The sequence below is a fragment of the Salmo trutta genome, chromosome 31 (assembly GCF_901001165.1).
Source record: "Salmo trutta chromosome 31, fSalTru1.1, whole genome shotgun sequence".
Lineage (NCBI taxonomy): Eukaryota > Metazoa > Chordata > Actinopteri > Salmoniformes > Salmonidae > Salmo > Salmo trutta.
Genome location: NC_042987.1, coordinates 35,979,614 through 36,000,087, shown reverse-complemented (window position 1 = coordinate 36,000,087; position 20,474 = coordinate 35,979,614). Strand labels below are relative to the sequence as shown.

General features: G+C 44.2%; 2 protein-coding genes across 3 annotated transcripts in view; one reads left to right on the top strand and one right to left on the bottom strand.

The window, feature by feature from the left end:
• LOC115170123 (fibroblast growth factor 12) overlaps window positions 1-17,591 on the bottom strand; it is a 96,340-nt gene extending 78,749 nt beyond the window's left edge. The window contains exon 1 of the mRNA XM_029726437.1: window positions 17,464-17,591. The gene's annotated coding sequence lies outside the window, so the exon portion shown is untranslated. The remainder of the gene's footprint in view (window positions 1-17,463) is intronic.
• On the top strand, window positions 5,718-20,474 carry LOC115170122 (presenilins-associated rhomboid-like protein, mitochondrial). 2 transcript variants are annotated; one of them, XM_029726432.1, is made up of 10 exons: window positions 5,718-5,850; window positions 9,260-9,488; window positions 11,287-11,391; window positions 14,268-14,400; window positions 14,980-15,075; window positions 15,392-15,541; window positions 17,193-17,263; window positions 17,549-17,650; window positions 17,928-18,025; window positions 19,430-20,474. In XM_029726432.1, exons 1-10 carry the CDS (start codon window positions 5,771-5,773, stop codon window positions 19,575-19,577), a joined length of 1,212 nt encoding a protein of 403 aa, XP_029582292.1. In that variant the 5' UTR covers window positions 5,718-5,770; the 3' UTR covers window positions 19,578-20,474. The 2 variants fall into 2 exon arrangements, with proteins under 2 accessions (XP_029582292.1, XP_029582293.1); XM_029726433.1 differs by lacking the exons at window positions 5,718-5,850; window positions 9,260-9,488; window positions 11,287-11,391 and adding exons at window positions 12,177-12,730; window positions 12,955-13,049.

The window sequence follows — 20,474 nt, the reverse complement described above, 5'->3', positions numbered from 1 at the left end:
CTGGTGGTGGGTGGGAGTGTCAGTCAGTCTGGTGGTGGTGGGAGTGTGTCAGTCTGGTGGTGGGTGGGAGTGTCTGTCAGTCTGGTGGTGGGTGGGAGTGTCTGTCAGTCTGGTGGTGGGTGGGAGTGTGTCAGTCTGGTGGTGGGTGGGAGTGTCTGTCAGTCTGGTGGTGGGTGGGAGTGTCTGTCAGTCTGGTGGTGGGTGGGAGTGTCTGTCAGTCTGGTGGTGGGTGGGAGTGTGTCAGTCTGGTGGTGGGTGGGAGTGTCTGTCAGTCTGGTGGTGGGTGGGAGTGTCTGTCAGTCTGGTGGTGGGAGTGTGTCAGTCTGGTGGTGGGTGGGAGTGTCAGTCTGGTGGTGGGTGGGAGTGTCTGTCAGTCTGGTGGTGGTGGGAGTGTGTGTCAGTCTGGTGGTGGGTGGAAGTGTCTGTCTGTCAGTCTGGTGGTGGGTGGGAGTGTCTGTCAGTCTGGTGGTGGTGGGAGTGTCTGTCAGTCTGGTGGTGGTGGGAGTGTCTGTCAGTCTAGTGGTGGGTGGGAGTGTCTGTCAGTCTGGTGGTGGGTGGGAGTGTGTCAGTCTGGTGGTGGGTGGGAGTGTCTGTCAGTCTGGTGGTAGGTGGGAGTGTCTGTCAGTCTGGTGGTGGGTGGGAGTGTCTGTCAGTCTGGTGGTGGGTGGGAGTGTCTGTCAGTCTGGTGGTGGGTGGGAGTGTCTGTCAGTCTGTTGGTGGTGGGAGTCTGTCAGTCTGGTGGTGGGTGGGAGTGTCTGTCAGTGGGTGGGAGTGTGTCAGTCTGGTGGTGGGTGGGAGTGTCTGTCTGGTGGTGGGTGGGAGTGTCTGTCAGTCTGGTGGTGGTGGGAGTGTGTCAGTCTGGTGGTGGGTGGGAGTGTCTGTCAGTCTGGTTGTGGGTGGGAGTGTGTCAGTCTGGTGGTGGGTGGGAGTGTGTCAGTCTGGTGGTGGGTGGGAGTGTCAGTCAGTCTGGTGGTGGTGGGAGTGTGTCAGTCTGGTGGTGGGTGGGAGTGTCTGTCAGTCTGGTGGTGGGTGGGAGTGTCTGTCAGTCTGGTGGTGGTGGGAGTCTGTCAGTCTGGTGGTGGGTGGGAGTTTCTGTCAGTCTGGTGGTGGGTGGGAGTGTGTCAGTCTGGTGGTGGGTGGGAGTGTCTGTCAGTCTGGTGGTGGGTGGGAGTGTCTGTCAGTCTGGTGGTGGGTGGGAGTGTCTGTCAGTCTGGTTGTGGGTGGGAGTGTCTGTCAGTCTGGTGGTGGGTGGGAGTGTGTCAGTCTGGTGGTGGGTGGGAGTGTCTGTCAGTATGGTGGTGGGTGGGAGTGTGTCAGTCTGGTGGTGGGTGGGAGTGTCTGTCAGTCTGGTGGTGGGTGGGCGTGTGTCAGTCTGGTGGTGGGTGGGAGTGTGTCAGTCTGGTGGGTGGGAGTGTGTCAGTCTGGTGGTGGGTGGGAGTGTCAGTCTGGTGGTGGGTGGGAGTGTCTGTCAGTCGGGTGGTGGGTGGGAGTGTGTCAGTATGGTGGTGGGTGGGAGTGTGTCAGTCTGGTGGTGGGTGGGAGTGTCTGTCAGTCTAGTGGTGGGTGGGAGTGTCTGTCAGTCTAGTGGTGGGTGGGAGTGTGTCTGTCTGGTGGTGGGTGGGAGTGTCTGTCAGTCTGGTCAGACCTTTAAACAGGTTAACATTCACAAGGCTGCAGGGCCAGACTTCATGACTGGACGCCGCGAGGTGGTAAGTGTAGGCAACAACACATCCACCACACTAACCCTCAACACGGGGGCCCCTCAGGGGTACGTGCTTAGTCCCCTTGCCCTCCTGGTCAAGCACAACTCCAAAATTATCATTAAGTTTGCCGACGACACGACGGTGGTAGGCCTGATCACCGACGACGATAAGACAGCCTATAGGGAGGAGGTCAGAGACCTGGCAGTGTGGTGCCAGGACAACAACCTCTCCCTCAATGTGATCAAGACAAAGGAGCTGATTGTGGACTACAGGAAAAGGAGGGCCGAGCACGCCCCCATTCTCATCGACGGGGCTGTAGTGGAGCAGGTTGAGAGCTTCAAGTTCCTTGGTGTCCAAATCACTAAGGACCTATCATGGTCCAAACACACCAACACAGTCGTGAAGAGGGCACAACAAAGCCTATTCCCCCTCAGGAAACTAAAAGATCCTCAAAAGGTTCTACAGCTGCAACATCGGGAGCATCCTGACTGGTTGCATCACTGCCTGGTACGGCAACTGCTCAGCCTCCGACCGCAAGGCACTACAGAGGGTAGTGCGTACGGCCCAGTACATCACTGGGGCTAAGCTGCCTGCCATCCAGGACCTCTATACCAGGCTGTGTCAGAGGAAGGTCCTAAAATTGTCAAAGACCCCAGCCACCCCAGCCATAGACTGTTCTCTCTACTACCGCATGGCAAGCAGTACCAGAGCGCCAAGTCTAGGACAAAAAGGCTTCTCAACAGCTTTTACCCCCAAGCCATAAGACTCCTGAACAGGTAATCAAATGGCTACCTGGACTATTTGCATTATGTGCCCCCACCCAACCCCTCTTTTTACGCTGCTGCTACTAGCTGTTTATCATATATGCATAGTCACTTTAACTATACATTCATGTACATACTACATCAATTAGCCCGACTAACTGGTGCCCCCGCACATTGGCTACCCGGTCTATCAGCATTGTGTCCCACCACCCGCCAACCCCTCTTTTACGCTACTGCGACTCTCTGTTTATCATATATGAATAGTCACTTTAACCATATCTACATGTACATACTACCTCAATTAGCCCGACTAACTGGTGCCTGTATATATGGTGCCTCACTACTGTCATAGCCTCGCTACTGTTATTTTTCACTGTCTTTTTACTGTTGTTTTTATTTCTTTACTTAAGTATTGTTCACCTAATACCTATTTTTTTACTTAAAAATTGCACTGTTGGTTAGAGCCTGTAAGTAAGCATTTCACTGTAAGGTCTACACCTGTTGTATTCGGCTCACGTGACAAATAAACTTTGATTTGCTGAACAGTTAATCAAATGGCCATCAGGACTATTTACATGGACCCCCTTATTTTACTCTTATTTATGATGATTTTTTGCACTCTTGCATAGGCTCGATGTACACTCACTGGACTCTACCCACACACTCATTCATACTACACTGACACTCCAACACACACACAGATAAACACACACGGACACACACAAAACACACACATGCATATTGATGCTACACACACACCGCTGCTACTCTCTGTTTATTATCTATGTATAGTCACTTTACCCCTACCTACATGTACAAATTACCTCAACTAACCCGTACCCCTGCACATTGGTACCAGTACCCCTTGTATATACTGTAGCCTTGTTATTGTTACTTTATTGTGTTACTATTTTTCCTTTAGTTTATTTAGCACATTTTTCTTAGTTACTTTTTTAAAACTCTGCATTGTTGGTTAAGGGCTCTTAAGTCAGCATTTCAGGGAAAGGTCTACCTATACCTATTGTATTTACATACTGTATATAGACTTTTGTTCTACTGTATTATTGACTGTATGTTTGCTTATTCAATGTGTAACTCTGTGTTGTTGTATGTGTCGAACTGCTTTGCTTTTATACTTGGCCAGGTCGCAGTTGCAAATGAGAACTTGTTCTCAACTAGCCTACCTGGTTAAATAAAGGTGAAATAAAAAAATAAAAGTATTCGGCGCATGTGACAAATACAATTTGATTTGATTTGTCCTTCGAACTGGCCACCGTCTGTACCCTTGTGGGGACTATTGGGATATGAGGGAGAGAAAGAAGCTAGAGATAGAAGGGGTGGCAAGTTATATCCATCCATTCCAGACACACAGGCTGTGTTTATACAGGCAGCCTATTTTGGTCTTTAGCCACTAATTGGCCTTTTGACAGATCAGATATTTTGCCAATAGTTGGGCAAAAGAACAGAATTGGGTTACCTGTTTAAATACAGCCACAGAGACACACCCAGACAAGATACTTCCTGTCACATGACTGATGCCATTGCCAGCCCTTATGCAGACAGAAGAGGACCCTGGTTGGCGTCTGTTCATGGCAGATCGATAAGAGGACCTGAAAGAAGACACCAGACCACTGCTGGGAAAAATGCACTGTATCGATCAGAGAGGAACCCAGAGTCCTCTATAGACTTTTCCACCACAGGGGGAGAGAGAGTGAGAGAGAGTGTGTGTGCAATTGTGCGTGTGTGTCTGTTGTTGCAGTGCTGAAGGGTTGAGCAGACTTGTGCGGTACACTAATGCAGTGCTTCTCAAACCTCTCCTCGGGGGATATTTCACAATTTTGTTGTAGCTCTGGACTAGCTCACCAGATTCACCTATTGAAGGGCTTGATGATTAGTTGCCAAGTTGAATCAGAATAGCTGTAGAATAGATCAAATACATGGAATGGCTGGGGGTCCCTAAGGAGAGGTTTGAGAACCACTGCACTAATGTAATCATGCATGCTTAATAGAGCTTAACAGCCAACTCTAAACCACCAACAGCTTTTACCTAAGTCTACTTCTGGGGCCTCTCAAATATTTATGCCTCTCCCCTCTGTTCTTTTCTTCTTCTCCTTTCCATCTTGACTTCTCCAATCTTTCTGTCGTTTCTCCTCCCCTGTACCTTCTCTCCTCTTCCCTCACCATCTCGCCTCATCCCTCTCCTCTCTTCCGACCTAGACCTGCAGAATATCATCTAACTTGACAGCGTGTCCTTGGGGTTTACACTCTCTGGCAAAGTTAGACTCTATCTCTCTCTACCCCTCGCTTTCTGTTTTTCATTTTCCTCTCTCACTATCTCTGTCCTAAAGTATCTCACTTTCTCTATTGGATCTGTCCGATTAGTTTCCAAACACAACAATGCTCCAACATCAACTCCTCTCGTCTTTCTTTCCTGTGTCTTTCCCCCTCTTAATTGCCTTGTATGTTCTTGTTCTCTCCCTATTGTCTTTCCTGTACACAACAAAGTAATACTAAATGGGGTACATTAAAGGTTAGCAGAGTGAAAGGATGAAATGTACAGTTAGTTACAGTAGCAAGCTCTGAGCAAGTCAAGCATGTGACGTGCAAGTTGTGGGACAGCACAATGGTGTGGGGCAGTTCCTTTTTCAAAGACTGCAGTGCAGCTATTCTAGAGGTAAATTCCACCTTAAGCCTACCTATTTCTGGGATCATTGGCAAGCTTTGTGAAAACTTTGTGGAGTCTGTCCAGGTGCCAATAATCAAGCCCAGGGCGGTCGATACTCTTAACCTCGTCCCAGTCGAGACAACACTCCTCTCCTGGTGGTCCTATGAATAAAGCCTATACATTTTATCTTGCTCCCTCTCCCACCCTCTCTCTCGCTCGACCAACTTCCATATTCTCACATCTCTTTGGTCCTCAGCCAGATGTTGCACAGTTGTTAGAACATTTCCCACTAGGGGGCAGTAAAATATAATACATATTACTAACATGAGGTGGTTAGACTGTCTACTACTCTGTTCTGTTTTCCTAATGTTTTGGGGGGAATGCACAAAGATTTCACATTTGCACATGTCTGCACGCAGAAAATGAATTATACTGTAAAGTGTAGCTCTCTGTTCAAGATAGACCTACTTACTCAGCACTGAATCCGAACGAAGATGTCCTAGAATTCTAAGATAACCTACCCTTCTCCGCTACGGTCGAACGTAGGCCACAGACTGTGTCTGTAATCTCGGTAACCATAGGATCTTTGTCCCAACCCGGCAGTGACGGTTGTGCGACGTTTGGTTGGGGTCATAAACATGGCGTGGAGAGGATATTTTGTCAAATGGACCAAAACAGAATGTATAAATTCTGTCTCCACAGTTTCGAGAGGTAGCAGGTGAGCAATTGAGACCCGGATGCGCGACATATTCACGTTGGAACATTGTTGCGAACAACGGCGAAGTTACGACATTGGTTGTTGCGCTGGTTACCTAAACATCTTCTGACTGTCATTTTTAGATCACTTTACTGCATTAAATTGCGGTAGTTAAGTGTTTAAATACTATTGCTACAATTGCTGTACAGTTGTCTCGTCATATATTTAGAATGACACTGGCTGTGTTCGAGAGCATCAAATTCATGATGAATAATGGGTAAAATGGTCACTGACTGACTGACTGACTGACTGACCTACAAATAATAATGAGTAGTTATTTATGATGCATGGTGATTTGTAGATCAGTCAGTCGGCAGTCTCCTGTCGGCTGCGATGTCGAACAAACCCAATGACAGTCGCATTCAAATCTAGTCAGCATAACGACACTTTCCTGTATTGTGTTTGGCTATTGCTTTGCAAAATAGGCCTAGTCCGTTACAACGCTGTTATTATGCATCAACGATTTTTGAGGAATAAATGAATGGTAAACCGCAAAGAAATATCTGCAACATAGGCTAGGGAGAGATCTCAGGTGCATACACCTCGCGTCCTCTCTCCTTCTCAAAACCCACTGGATGAGAAAGCCAGAGATCCCGCCCCTCTGACCTTCTCCTCCAATGGGTTTTGAGAAGGAGACGAGGAGTGAGGAAGTAATATGCAATGGTAGTGGTGAGGAGGAGGAGGAGGAGTCTCCAGCTGTGTTGGATACTTATACTAACCGCACTATTTGTGACGTGAATTGAGTATATAGTATGCTTATTTGTCATAGTATGGATATAGGTAGTATGCCAGAAGTTCCCAGATGTCGTACAAAATTCTCCAAAATATGAAGTATACACGCAGAGGACACAATTTTCATACTTTTAGGGCCCATAATACAATTCTTCAGCAAATGGACGTGGCTTCACATCGTTTTCAGATTTGAAGAAAATGGCAGAAAATATGCAGCCGAAGTACAACGAGAGCGGATACAAAATCATTGCTTTAACTAATTACTGACAAATGTTAAGAAAATGTTGAGCAATGTAATAAAGTAACGACTTTTCAAATAAGTTACCTTACACGTTATGTTGGCTGACAATTTGTTAGCTATGCTGTCCTTACGAACCACATAGCATATCATTACAGCTGTATGTACCGGGATGTTAACTAGCTACCTAACGTTAGTTGGCTACTTATACATCAAACTTGCCAGTATATTAACTATAGGCTATAACTATAGGCTATAACTATAGGCTATAACTATAGGCTATAACTATAGGCTATAACTATAGGCTATAACTATAGGCTATAACTATAGGCTATATTAACTACCCAACGTTTATTGACTTGATTATTCCCGTCATTCTTAGCTTAACTAAATGGTATAGTCGTGGTGCAATCTGACAACGCTCTGAACATACAATCTGACTACGCTCTGAACATACAATCTGACTACGCTCTGAACATACAATCTGACAACGCTCTGAACATGCAAATTGACAACGCTCTGAACATACAATCTGACAACGCTCTGAACATACAATCTGACAACGCTCTGAACATACAATCTGACAACGCTCTGAACATACAATCTGACAACGCTCTGAACATACAAACTGACAACGCTCTGAACATACAAACTGACAACGCTCTGAACATGCAAATTGACAACGCTCTGAACATACAATCTGACTACGCTCTGAACATACAATCTGACAACGCTCTGAACATACAATCTGACAACGCTCTGAACATGCAATCTGACAACGCTCTGAACATACAAACTGACAACGCTCTGAACATGCAAATTGACAACGCTCTGAACATACAATCTGACAACGCTCTGAACATACAATCTGACAACGCTCTGAACATGCAAATTGACAATCTGACAACGCTCTGAACATGGAAATTGACAACGCTCTGAACATACAATCTGACAACGCTCTGAACATACAATCTGACAACGCTCTGAACATACAAACTGACAATCTGACAACGCTCTGAACATGCAAATTGACAATCTGACAACGCTCTGAACATACAAATTGACAATCTGACAACGCTCTGAACATGGAAATTGACAACGCTCTGAACATACAATCTGACAACGCTCTGAACATACAATCTGACAACGCTCTGAACATACAAACTGACAATCTGACAACGCTCTGAACATGCAAATTGACAATCTGACAACGCTCTGAACATACAAATTGACAATCTGACAACGCTCTGAACATACAAATTGACAATCTGACAACGCTCTGAACATACAAATTGACAATCTGACAACGCTCTTAACATACAAATCGACAATCTGACAACGCTCTGAACATACAATCTGACAACGCTCTGAACATACAATCTGACAACGCTCTGAACATACAAACTGACAATCTGACAACGCTCTGAATTTACGAGCGCACTCTGGCACTCCACATTGAATTTAAGAACACACCCGAAGTCCTAAGATGTCAAACTAGTCATGTGTTATGCTAACTAGCTAGTAAGAGGTTGCATAGCAACAGCATCAACTTCCGGTAGACAGGTTAAGTACGCTCAACTGAAAGCATACTGTTTGATTACGAACTTGGCAAAACTAGGAATTTGTGGTAAGTTCATGGGGGCCGCCATCTTTTTGCACCTCTGCTATAGAGCTCACCGGCTTGTAGTCCCAAAACCCGGAAATTAGTTACCTCTGGTTCGTTCAGCCATCTGTACGGGGGAAAATGTTTTGGGATAAACGCTGAAGATGTTATGCGTTTTGTTCTATGAGATATAGTTAAAAAAAATATATCAGTCAGTTAACATGACCTTTTATGAATTATGAAGAATTTGTGCTTGTTTTGATTACATAAATGCTTAAAAAAAAATCACAAAAAGTAATATTAGCTGATGTCATAGAACAAAACGTATAAGATCTCCTAAGCACGTTACTCGTTTTACCACAAACATTATTCTCAGTGTTTATCCAAAAACCCTACAAAAAGGGCATTAATTTCTCCATAGGCTTTGTCCAACGAACCATGGCAGAGTTAGTGCCTACAAAAAGACACCATTACTATTTCCCTAGGTCTTAACGTTAATCCGAATTGTGGCTGCCAGGAACTTACCAAACGGGGGTTTGGCCAGTGTGTTAAGGTTTAAAGGGTTAAAGTTAAGAGGGTGCATCAGCAGTAGAGACCTGAAGTACAATGAGATATACTATTCTTGCAAAACCCATTTCGTCAGTGTTCGATGAGCTGTGACTTATGACCTACTCATCTGGATGAAACCAAGGAAAAGATGAATGAAAACATCCACACATCTGCATAATCTGTAGATCTATGGATCATCTGTTCCCAACCAATGTGTGTTAACAAGTTGTCTTCCTGTCCTTCTAAAGGTTTACCCTCCACCCCCAGCAGAGGTGTGGTTTCCGGAAAGAAGCGAGGAAACCAGAGACATGGAAGAGGGACCGGGGCATCCCAGAAGAAACAGGCCCCCCCCCCTCTGAGGCTGCCGATGCGGTGGTGTCTCGGAAAGCGGTGCCCCCTAAAACAGGACCCCCACCCCCTGGCGCGGCCCCCAGGCGTACGGGGAAGCTGTTCAAGCCCTTTATGTTCACAATAGGGGTAAGTTCTAGCAAGACAGACTTTTTTTTTTATTCCCAAAGAATTGTCATATGGGAAGTCACCGTTCTATAGTTTTCATGCATTTGATTCATATGTATTCATTGAGTATTCATATTTAACATAGTGAATCATATACAGTTGAAGTGGGAAGTTTAAATACACTTAGGTTGGAGTCATTAAAACTCATTTTTTCAACCACTCCACACATTTTTTGGCAAGTCGGTTAGGACATCTACTTTGTGCATGACACAAGTCATTTTTCCAACAATTGTTTACAGACAAATTATTTCACTTATAATTCACTGTATCACAATTCCAGTGGGTCAGAAGTTTACATACGATAAGTTGACTCTGCCTTTAAACAGCTTGGAAAATTCCATTGCTTTAGAAGCTTCTGATAGGTTAATTGACATCATTTGAGTCAATTGGAGGTGTACCTGTGGATGTATTTCAAGGCCTTCCTTCAAACTTAGTGGCTCTTTGCTTGACATAATGGGAAAATCAAAAGAAATCAGCCAAGACCTCAGAAAATTGAAGACCTCCAGAAGTCTGGTTCATCCTTGGGAGCAATTTCCAAACGCCTGAAGGTACTACGTTCATCTGTACAAACAATAGTACGCAAGTATAAACACCATGGGACCACGCAGCTGTCATACCGCTCAGGAAGGAGACGCGTTCTGTCTCCTAGAGACGAACATACTTTGGTGCGAAAAGTGCAAATCAATCCCAGAACAACAGCAAAGGACCTTGTGAAGATGCTGGAGGAAACAGGTAGAAAAGTATCTATATCCACATAACCTGAAAGGCCGTTCAGCAAGGAAGAAGCCGCTGCTCCAAAACCTCCATAAAAAAGCCAGACTACGGTTTGCAACTGCACATATGGACAAAGATTGTACTTTTTTGAGAAATGTCCTCTGGTCTGATGAAACAAAAATATAACTTTTTGGCCATAATGACCACCGTTATGTTTGGAGGAAAAAGGGGGAGGCTTGCAAGCCGAAGAACACCATCCCAACCGTGAAGCACGAGGGGGGCAGCATCATGTTGTGGGGGTGCTTTGCTGCAGGAGGGACTGGTGCACTTCACAAAATTGATGGCATCATGAGGAAATAAAATTATGTGGATATATTGAAGCAACATCTCAAGACATCAGTCAGGAAGTTAAAGCTTGGTCGCATTTGGGTCTTCCAAATGGACAATGACCCCAAGCTTACTTCCAGAGTTGTGGCAAAATGGCTTAAGGACAACAAAGTCCTGACCTCAATCCTATAGAAAATCTGTGGTCAGAACTGAAAAAGCGTGTGTGAGCAAGGAGACCTACAAACCTGACTCAGTTACACCAGCTCTGTCAGGAAGAATGGGCCAAAATTCACCCAACTTATTGTGGGAGGCTTGTGGAAGGCAACCAGAAACGTTTGACCCAAGTTAAACAATTTAAAGGCAATGCTACCAAATACTAATTGAGTGTATGTAAACTTTTGACCCACTGGGAATGTGATGAAAGAAATAAAAGCTGAAATAAATAATTCTCTCTACTATTATTCTGACATTTCACATTCTTAAAATAAAGTGGTGATCCTAACTGACCTAAGACTGGGAATCTTTACTAGGATTAAATGTCAGGAATTGTGGAAAATGTATTTGGCTAAGGTGTATGTAAACTTCTGACTTCAACTGTATAACATGCAACTCAATGTCTTTAAAGAGTAACTTACAAGTACATGTTCATCCAGTGAACAAAGCTGCACGGTGGGCAGTCCAAGAAAAAGGAAGGTAAGCTTGTATGACTCCATGTTAGTTTACAGGGTGCTCCTTTGGTGCGGCCGCCATCTTGCAATACGAGTCCTTGAAGTCACGAGTGAAGACAGCCAGGGACGAGGCTGAGCAAGAGAAAAGCGAAAAGGTAAGGGTGTGATGGAGATGTATTATTTGTGTGACAAAATGCAGGGTTTTGTACAAGATGCTTGAGGTGCTTGAATTTGGAACTTAAATACCTCAAATCTGACATTTTCTCAAGTTGGTACTTGAAAAGTACTTGAATTAAGAGGAGAACAGAAAATGGTAAAATATGTTAATCTGAAAAATATTAGAACAGTTTAGTGGTTTTGCTAATTAATTTCCAGGCAGACTACTGAGTTTTATTTCCTCACGTGTTTCGCTCTCTGGTTGGGTTGCCAGGCGAGCTCATTCCCCCCACACTACCACTCAACCAGGCAGGTACAGAACTGACTGATTAGGTGCCGCCAAAACGTCACATCGATAGCTAGAATGCTGCGCAAATGTAGATTCCAATCTTTTTTTCTTGTCTTTAAAAAAAACTTTTACCCCTATTTCTCCCCAAGTTATAGACTTGTCCCATCGCTGCAACTCCCGTACGGACTCGGGAGAGGCGAAGGTCGAGAGCCATGCGTCCTCCGAAACACGACCCTGCCAAGCTGCACTGCTTCTTGACATACTGCTTGCTTAACCCGGAAGCCAGCCGCACCAATGTGTCGGAGGAAACACCATACGCCTGGTGACCGTGTCAGCGTGCATTGCGCCCGGCCCGCCACAGGAGTCGCTCGTGTGCGATGGGACAAGAACATCCCTGCCAGCCAAACCCTCCCCTAACCCGGACGATGCTGGGCCAATTGTGCGCCGCCCCATGGGTCTCCTGGTCACGACAGAGCCTGGACCTCTAGTGGCACAGCTAGCACTGCGATGCAGTGCCTTAGACCACTGTGCCACTCGGGAGGCCCCATAAATTCAAACCTGCCTGGCAGGATATTGATGTTTATGAAGGGGTTTTGCCAGAACCAACCAGGGATGTAATTAGAGGGTGAACGTCGTTTATTCACCTTTTCTTTTGTTCATTATCGTTTATCCACTTATTGCTTTCCCAGTGTTGATCAACGCTCAGAAGGATTCTTGATCCGAGTTCTAGTTCCATCCCCTACCTCTACGAACGAGTGGATTCACGAGTGATTCACGAGTGATTCACGAGTGATTCACGTATTCTCGATTATGTTCGCCCTCTCCCTCCGGATTTTCCTTTTTTTGAGCAGCGCCTTCATTCACCACTCTGTCCAAAGGGAAACTCTGCCCATGACATAGGCCAAGAGGTGAAATGAACTACCTCAGCCCAGACCTACAGTGGGCAAGTAGCAGAGAGACGCAGCTGACAGTGGGAATTATTGTAACATCCCTCGACTCCTGCCCTCTCAACAGACATCCTTCAAACAACACCCCCCTCCCCACAACTGGTAAATAGTTGCTGATATTTCAGTCAGATGTCTAACTAGCTCAAGGGCTCTGTCTTTTAGCCGGCTAGCTAGCTAGCTATAACTAGCTGGCTAGAAGGATGAAGTTGGAAGCTAACGGTGAACGGAGCCTGACTTCAGCAGGAGCAGTTGACTGAAATGAAGATAGCTATAATCAAAAGATGGGCTACTTTAAGTTCTCGTAACGAAATACCTTTTCTTTATAGAGAGTAGTGAGACAGACAGTGGTGAGTCAGGCTGCAATGAAGGAGGCAAAGGAGATACACAGAGAGAGAAAGCATTGAAGCCAGCAGGGAGAGAGGTTAGTAGTACAGTGGTTCCCAAACTAGGGGGCCAGGACCCATGTGGGGTCCTCTGAGAAAATCTTTAATCTTATCAAACACATTAATAACTTGTTTCCCTTCAAATGGGTTGAGAACACAACATTTCAGAGTCAACTAAGATCATTTTAAACTGTCAGAATTCACTCTCATGTCATTATGTGTTGGGACAGCCTGTGGGACCTAAAATTGAGTGAAATGTTAAGACTATTTAGACAATTTAATATGTACACTGAACAAAAATATAAACGCAACATGCAACAATTTCAAAGATTTTACTGAGTTACAGTTCATATGAGGAAATCAGTCAACATCATCAGTCCTGACTTACCACTCATGTATGTAGTAAATAAGTAGTGAAACGCGTATTATTGAGCAGTGGTGTAAAGTACTTAAGTAAAAATACTTTAAAGTACTACTTAAATCGTTTTTCATACTATCTGTACTATACTATTTATATTTTGTACAACTTTTACTTCACTACATTCCTTATGAAAATAATGTACTTTTTACTCCATACATTTTCCCTGACACCCAGAAGTACTAGCTACATTTTGAATGCTTAGCAGGACAGGAAAATGGTCCAATTCACGCACTTATCAAGAGAACATCTCTACTGCCTCTGATCTTGCTGACTCACTAAACACACGCTTCATTTGTAAATTATGTCTGAGTGTTGTAGTATGCCTTTTGCTATCCGTAAATAAAAAGGGGGAAAAAAGAACATTTTGCAGTCTGATTTGCATAATAAGGAATTTGAAATGATTTATACTTTTATTTTTCATAAGTATATTTTAGCAAATACATTTAATACATAAGTATATGTAAAACCAAATACTTTTAGAATTTTACTCAAGTAGTATTTTACTGGGTGACTCACTTTTACTTGAGTCATTTTCTGTTAAGGTAACTTTTACTTTTACTCAAGTATGACAATTGGGTACTTTTTCCACTACTGTTATTGAGTAGAACTTGTTAGGTAGTGATGAATAGTACTTTTTTGTTTGTTTGTGGTAATATACTGCCATCTGTGGCGACTAGAAACAATTGCATAATATGAATTATTACAAATTGATGGTCTTTGAAAATAAATATTAGTGCTTGAAAAAGTATCTGAAAGTCCTTGAATTTTACTTGCCACTGTCTGTACAAACCCTGAAAATGACAAACGTGTGTCTCCTCTTGTATTTGGATCCTAGGCATCGCAAGACATGACATACTGGCACAACTGGTGGAACCAGCTAACAGACTTCCAGAAACAGGTCATCCTGCTCATGTCCTTTGTGGACGATTTCTGGAGCAGCCTGACTGAGGGTCAGCAGATGGCCACTGGTAAGGATCCCTGAAAGGGTGATGCATAACGGGGAGGAATGGGCGACTACGGCCCAGAAGGACCACCGTGTGTGCTTCAGATGTCGTTCCAGCCCAGCTCTAACACGCCTAATTTGAAGTGGTCTATGGTTAAAATTTTAAAGGCCATGATTAGTTGATTTGTAGTGTGTTAGAGCAGGGATGGAGCAAAAGCTTGCACACACTGTGGCTTACCCCTGAATTGAGAGGGTATTACGATCAACAAGATAGAGAGGCTGCCTTAGGACCAGCAAAGGCATAAATGTTCAAAGCATGAGTTGAAATGTAGTTGCATCATGCCATGGAATCAAGGTAGTGTTCATTAGGACACAGCGTAGAAAGAAAAATTATAATGAGCGTTTCTTATTGGATGTGTTCAGATAATAAACGTTTGACATCGTTTTCTTACATTTCGTGCCTATCAAACATGACCCTGTGCATTATGCCGTCTGTACTAGCCTATATCCATAAGCGTTCTCTCTGTCCAGATGTGGCCCGTTCTCTCTTAGCTACCTTCTTAATATCCTCTAACCCTTTGTTCCCATTATCTCTCTGTGATAGGGATAATAGCGGTCAATGCTGTGGTGCTCTGCTGTTGGCGAATACCCTCCATGCAACGATCCATGGTCAAGTACTTTACTGCCAACCCAGCCTCCAGTAAGTACTGTTTGTGTGTGTGTGGTGGTGGTCTTTTGGGGTTGAGTCATTTCAATGCAGCTGAATAATGTTATTTTTGGTCGATTTAGAAATCCCTCCTAACTATACATTGATTTGTTTTAATAGTCACACTCCCTCCTCCCTATAGTTTTCCTGGACTTCTGAAAAGTCTGAAAGCCTGCATTATCAACACACATAAGGGGATACATTTTCCTGGAGAGAAAGAGCAGATCTGTGCAAAAAAATACTGTTAGCCTCCATTTTCATTTTGCTCAATGATAAGACTGACGCGCTTCTCCCTTCCTCTTCCCCTCAGAGACGCGGTGCCTTCCCATGCTCCTCTCCACCTTCAGCCATTACTCTATAATCCACATGGCGGCCAACATGTACGTCCTGTGGACCTTCTCCTCCAGCATCGTCTCTCTCCTGGGGAAGGAGCAGTTCCTCGCTGTCTACCTCTCTGCTGGTACCAGCCTACATAGTGTGTGTGTGATGTCTGTTAATTTGCGTGTGTTTGAGTGTATATACAGTGGGTAGAACAAGTATTCCATACACTGCCGATTTTGCAGGTTTTCCTACTTACAAAGCATGTAGAGGTCTGTAATTTTTATCATAGGTACACTTCAGCTGTGAGAGACGGAATTTTAAAAAATCCAGAAAATCACATTGTATGATTTTTAAGTAATTCATTTGCATTTTATTGCTTGACATAAGTATTTGATCACCTACCAACCAGTAAGAATTCCGGCTCTCGCAGACCTGTTAGTTTTTCTTTAAGAAGCCCTCCTGTTCTCCACTCATTACCTGTATTGACTGCACCTGTTTGAACTTGTTACCTGTATAAAAGACACCTGTCCACACACTCAATCAAACAGACACCAACCTCTCCACAATGGCCAAGACCAGAGAGCTGTGTAAGGACATCAGGGATTAAATTGTAGACCTGCACAAGGCTGGGATGGGCTACAGGACAATAGGCAAGCAGCTTGGTGAGAAGGCAACAACTGTTGGCGCAATTATTAGAAAATGGAAGAAGTTCAAGATGACGGTCAATCACCCTCGGTCTGGGGCTCCATGCAAGATCTCACCTCGTGGTGCATCAATGATCATGAGGAAGGTGAGGGATCAGCCCAGAACTACACGGCAGGACCTGGTCAATGACCTGAAGAGAGCTGGGACCACAGTCTCAAAGAAAATCATTAGTAACACACTACGCCGTCATGGATTAAAATCCTGCAGCGCACGCAAGGTCCCCCTGCTCAAGCCAGCGCATGTCCAGGCCCGACTGAAGTTTGCCAATGACCATCTGGATGATCCAGAGGAGGAATGGGAGAAGGTCATGTGGTCTGATGAGACAAAAATAGAGCTTTTTGGTCTAAACTCCACTTGCCGTGTTTGGAGGAAGAAGAAGGATGAGTACAACCCCAAGAACACCATCCCAACCTTGAAGCATGGAGGTGGAAACATCATTCTATGGGGATGCTTTTCTGCAAAGGGGACAGGACGACTGCACCGTATTGAGGGGAGGATGGATGGGGCCATGTATCGCGAGATCTTGGCCAACAACCTCCTTCCCTCAGTAAGAGCATTGAAGATGGGTCGTGGCTGGGTCTTCCAGCATGACAATGACCCGAAACACACAGCCAGGGCAACTAAGGAGTGGCTCCTTAAGAAGCATCTCAAGGTCCTGGAGTGGCCTAGCCAGTCTCCAGACATGAACCCAATAGAACATTTTTGGAGGGAGCTGAAAGTCCGTATTGCCCAGTGACAGCCCCGAAACCTGAAGGATCTGGAGAAGGTCTGTATGGAGGAGTGGGCCAAAATCCCTGCTGCAGTGTGTGCAAACCTGGTCAAGAACTACAGGAAACGTATGATCTCTGTAATTGCCAACAAAGTTTTATTTACTTAAAAATCATACAATGTGATTTTCTGGATTTTTGTTTTAGATTCCGTCTCTCACAGTCGAAGTGTACCTATGATAAAAATGACAGACCTCTACATGCTTTGTAAGTAGGAAAACCTGCAAAATCGTCAGTGTATCAAATACTTGTTCTCCCCACTGTATGTTAGGTTATTTTCAGAGACTGCTGTTGACTCTCATCTCTCTACATTGTCAGGTGTGATCTCCACTATGGTGAGCTACGTGTGTAAGACGAGCACGGGACGTCTGCATCCCTCTCTTGGGGCGGTAAGAGTCCTCACATGTCCCCCATTTGTGGTACACTTTACTAATACAATACTGTCCACTTGTTCATTACTGTAGGACCAAAGAATATTGTACTATGATTTCTTTAAACCAGGAAACATACACACATTATTACATTGTTGTTATGATTATTGCATGACAAAATGGGAGTTGGTGGTATAGTGATAATCAAGATTACTCACGCCTCCTCTGTTTATTACTGTGGTCGGTCCTGGCTCTGATGTCACTTCCTGTTTCTGACGTCACTTCCTGTGATTTGACTTCCAGTCAGGTGCCATCATGACGGTCCTAGCCGCGGTCTGCACCAAGATGCCCGAGGCCAAACTGGGTATCATCCTCCTGCCCATGGTCAGCTTCACTGCAGGCAACGTGAGTGATGTGGCAGGGGTGCCTGTGTATGAACACGTCAAGCAAAGCAATGGTAACAACATCCCATTCATCTTCACTGAGGGAAACAGGAGACCAATAAAAAGTGTCTGTGAATGAAAGACTGGGTGTATGTGAAAGTAATGTATATAATAACATGGTTCATCTGCACTCAACACGTCTATTCATTGTAATTCAATGTGTGTATAAACATATGTGGTGTGTCATCTGTATGGCTGTGGGAGGCAGAGTCTTACCGCGCGCATTGCTCTTTTTTTAGGCCTTGAAAGCGATCGTTGCCATGGATGCAGCGGGGCTCATTATGGGATGGAGGCTGTTTGATCATGCGGCTCACCTTGGAGGAGCCCTCTTCGGAGTGTGAGTATTTGATCACTGCAGAAATGGGCGACTGGACTCACCAGAGCCCAAATGGCATATCTGTATCTGTAAAACATCTGATTTCACGTATCAAGCATAGCCGTATCCCCAAGCCAATATTAGTGAGGTGATTCATATCCACAAGTGAGACATGGGGAAAATGTGACTTCTGTTTGACTGTGAAATTACATACATTTTGTATCCTTTTTCAATTACAACAACAATTTCCACAAATAGTTGCACATTCAAAGACTGTTAAGACAGTGATTTCTGGACCTTTTAGGATGTATATCTGGTCAAATTAGATATAGCCTTATAATACCATAATACCCCTATGACACCAGACACCTTATAATTCCCCGGTGACACCGGACACCTTATAATACCATAATACCCCTATGACACCTTATAATACCATCATTCCCCGGTGACACTGGACACCTTATAATACCATCATTCCCCTATGACACCTTATAATACCATCATTCCCCTATGACACCTTATAATTCCCCTATGACACCAGACACCTTATAATACCATCATTCCCCTATGACACCTTATAATACCATCATTCCCCTATGACACCTTATAATACCATAATACCCCAATGACACCAGACACCTTATAATATCATAATACCCCTATGACACCTTATAATTCCCCGGTGACACTGGACACCTTATAATACCATCATTCCCCTATGACACCTTATAATACCATCATTCCCCTATGACACCTTATAATACCATAATTCCCCTATGACACCTTATAATACCATAATACCCCTATGACACCAGACACCTTATAATACCATAATTCCCCTATGACACCTTATAATACCATAATTCCCCTATGACACCTTATAATACCATAATTCCCCTATGACACCTTATAATACCATAATTCCCCTATGACACCAGACACCTTATAATACCATAATTCCCCTATGACACCTTATAATACCATAATTCCTCTGTGACACCTTATAATACCTTAATTCCCCTATGGCACCTTATAATACCTTAATTCCCCTATGACACCTTATAATACCTTAATTCCTCTGTGACACCGGACACCTCATGATATCTCCATATTATCATCCATGATTAGACTAGTTGTTTTATGTTAATTTAAAGCCATCTTTATTAGACTGAATTTCACTGAATATAATACATTTATAATAGTAATTAATACAAATAAAATAGTGGTCCTATTTTAGTTTAATAGTAAGTAATATTGTTGTCCTGTATGGCTCAGTTGGAACTTGCAAAGTCAAGATTGTGGGTTCGATTCCCAGGGCCACCCATACGTAAAACGCATGCACGCATGACTAAAAGCATCTGCTATTATTATATATTAAATAATATTGATAAATGAATATAATCCATACTGTCTTTCCTGCAGGTGGTATGTAGCATACGGCCACAAGCTCATGTGGAGGAAGAGGGAGCCACTGGTCAAGGCATGGCACAGCATGAGATCTCAGGTCCCTGGTGGACGGGGCAGGCCTGGGGGTTCGGGCAGCGACGGGGGCAGACCTGGTCCTGTGTAGGACCCCCAACATGGCACTCTGGGAAGTTGGCCCATAACCACTGATCAGGTGTCAGATATTCTTCACCCCCCGCTATAGGGGGTATCTGATCCTAAATCTGTGGTTAGGGGGAATCTTCTACCTCAAGAAGCCTTTTTTTGGTACTTATGCCTGGTGATATCCAGCTGACAGCTGTGGAGGGCGGGACCCAGCACCCTCTGTTCTTCTAATTGGCGCGTTCCTCTGCCCAGGCGTTGCTGACGCATGCCATATCTTACAACGTCTGGATAGGTATTTTAAGTATCAGCCAACCACATCATATGTTATAGCGATCTGGAGCCTGACGGCACAGTCAATGACGTGGCACGCAACCATTGGTTGATGCGTGCAACGTCTGAGCATGGTAACGCAACCAATCTAATCAGGGAGAACGGACATATTTGTGACTAAGATGGCAGTCTTGTTTTAGGAGGATTTCGGACAGTACTCTATTGTAACTAAGTCCTAAGGGATGATTAATTTGGTTTGATAACAGTGACTGTACTCTAGTACAGATGATGTTGGCTTTATCATTATGGGGTAGTTTCTATGAGAATGAAGATGTGAGATGTTACCATAGAGATATTGTATTACATAATGTATTCATATTCTATGTCTATGGTTGATACAGAGACTGCTTCTTGTTCTCTAAACCTGACTTCCGGTTTGTATGGAAGTGGTTAATGGAGAATGACCGTCCTGGACTAAAACCACAAACTTCCTCATTGACCATAAGAACTTCAACTTCCTTGTAGATTGTAGATGTGCCGGCGCTGCCAGAGGTTTCTGAAAGGTTGAGGTGCTTATCTTGGTAAAACATTTTGTAAATCCTGAGCCTAATAAAAAAAGGTACATAACAATATGCCAAAAATGTCCTCA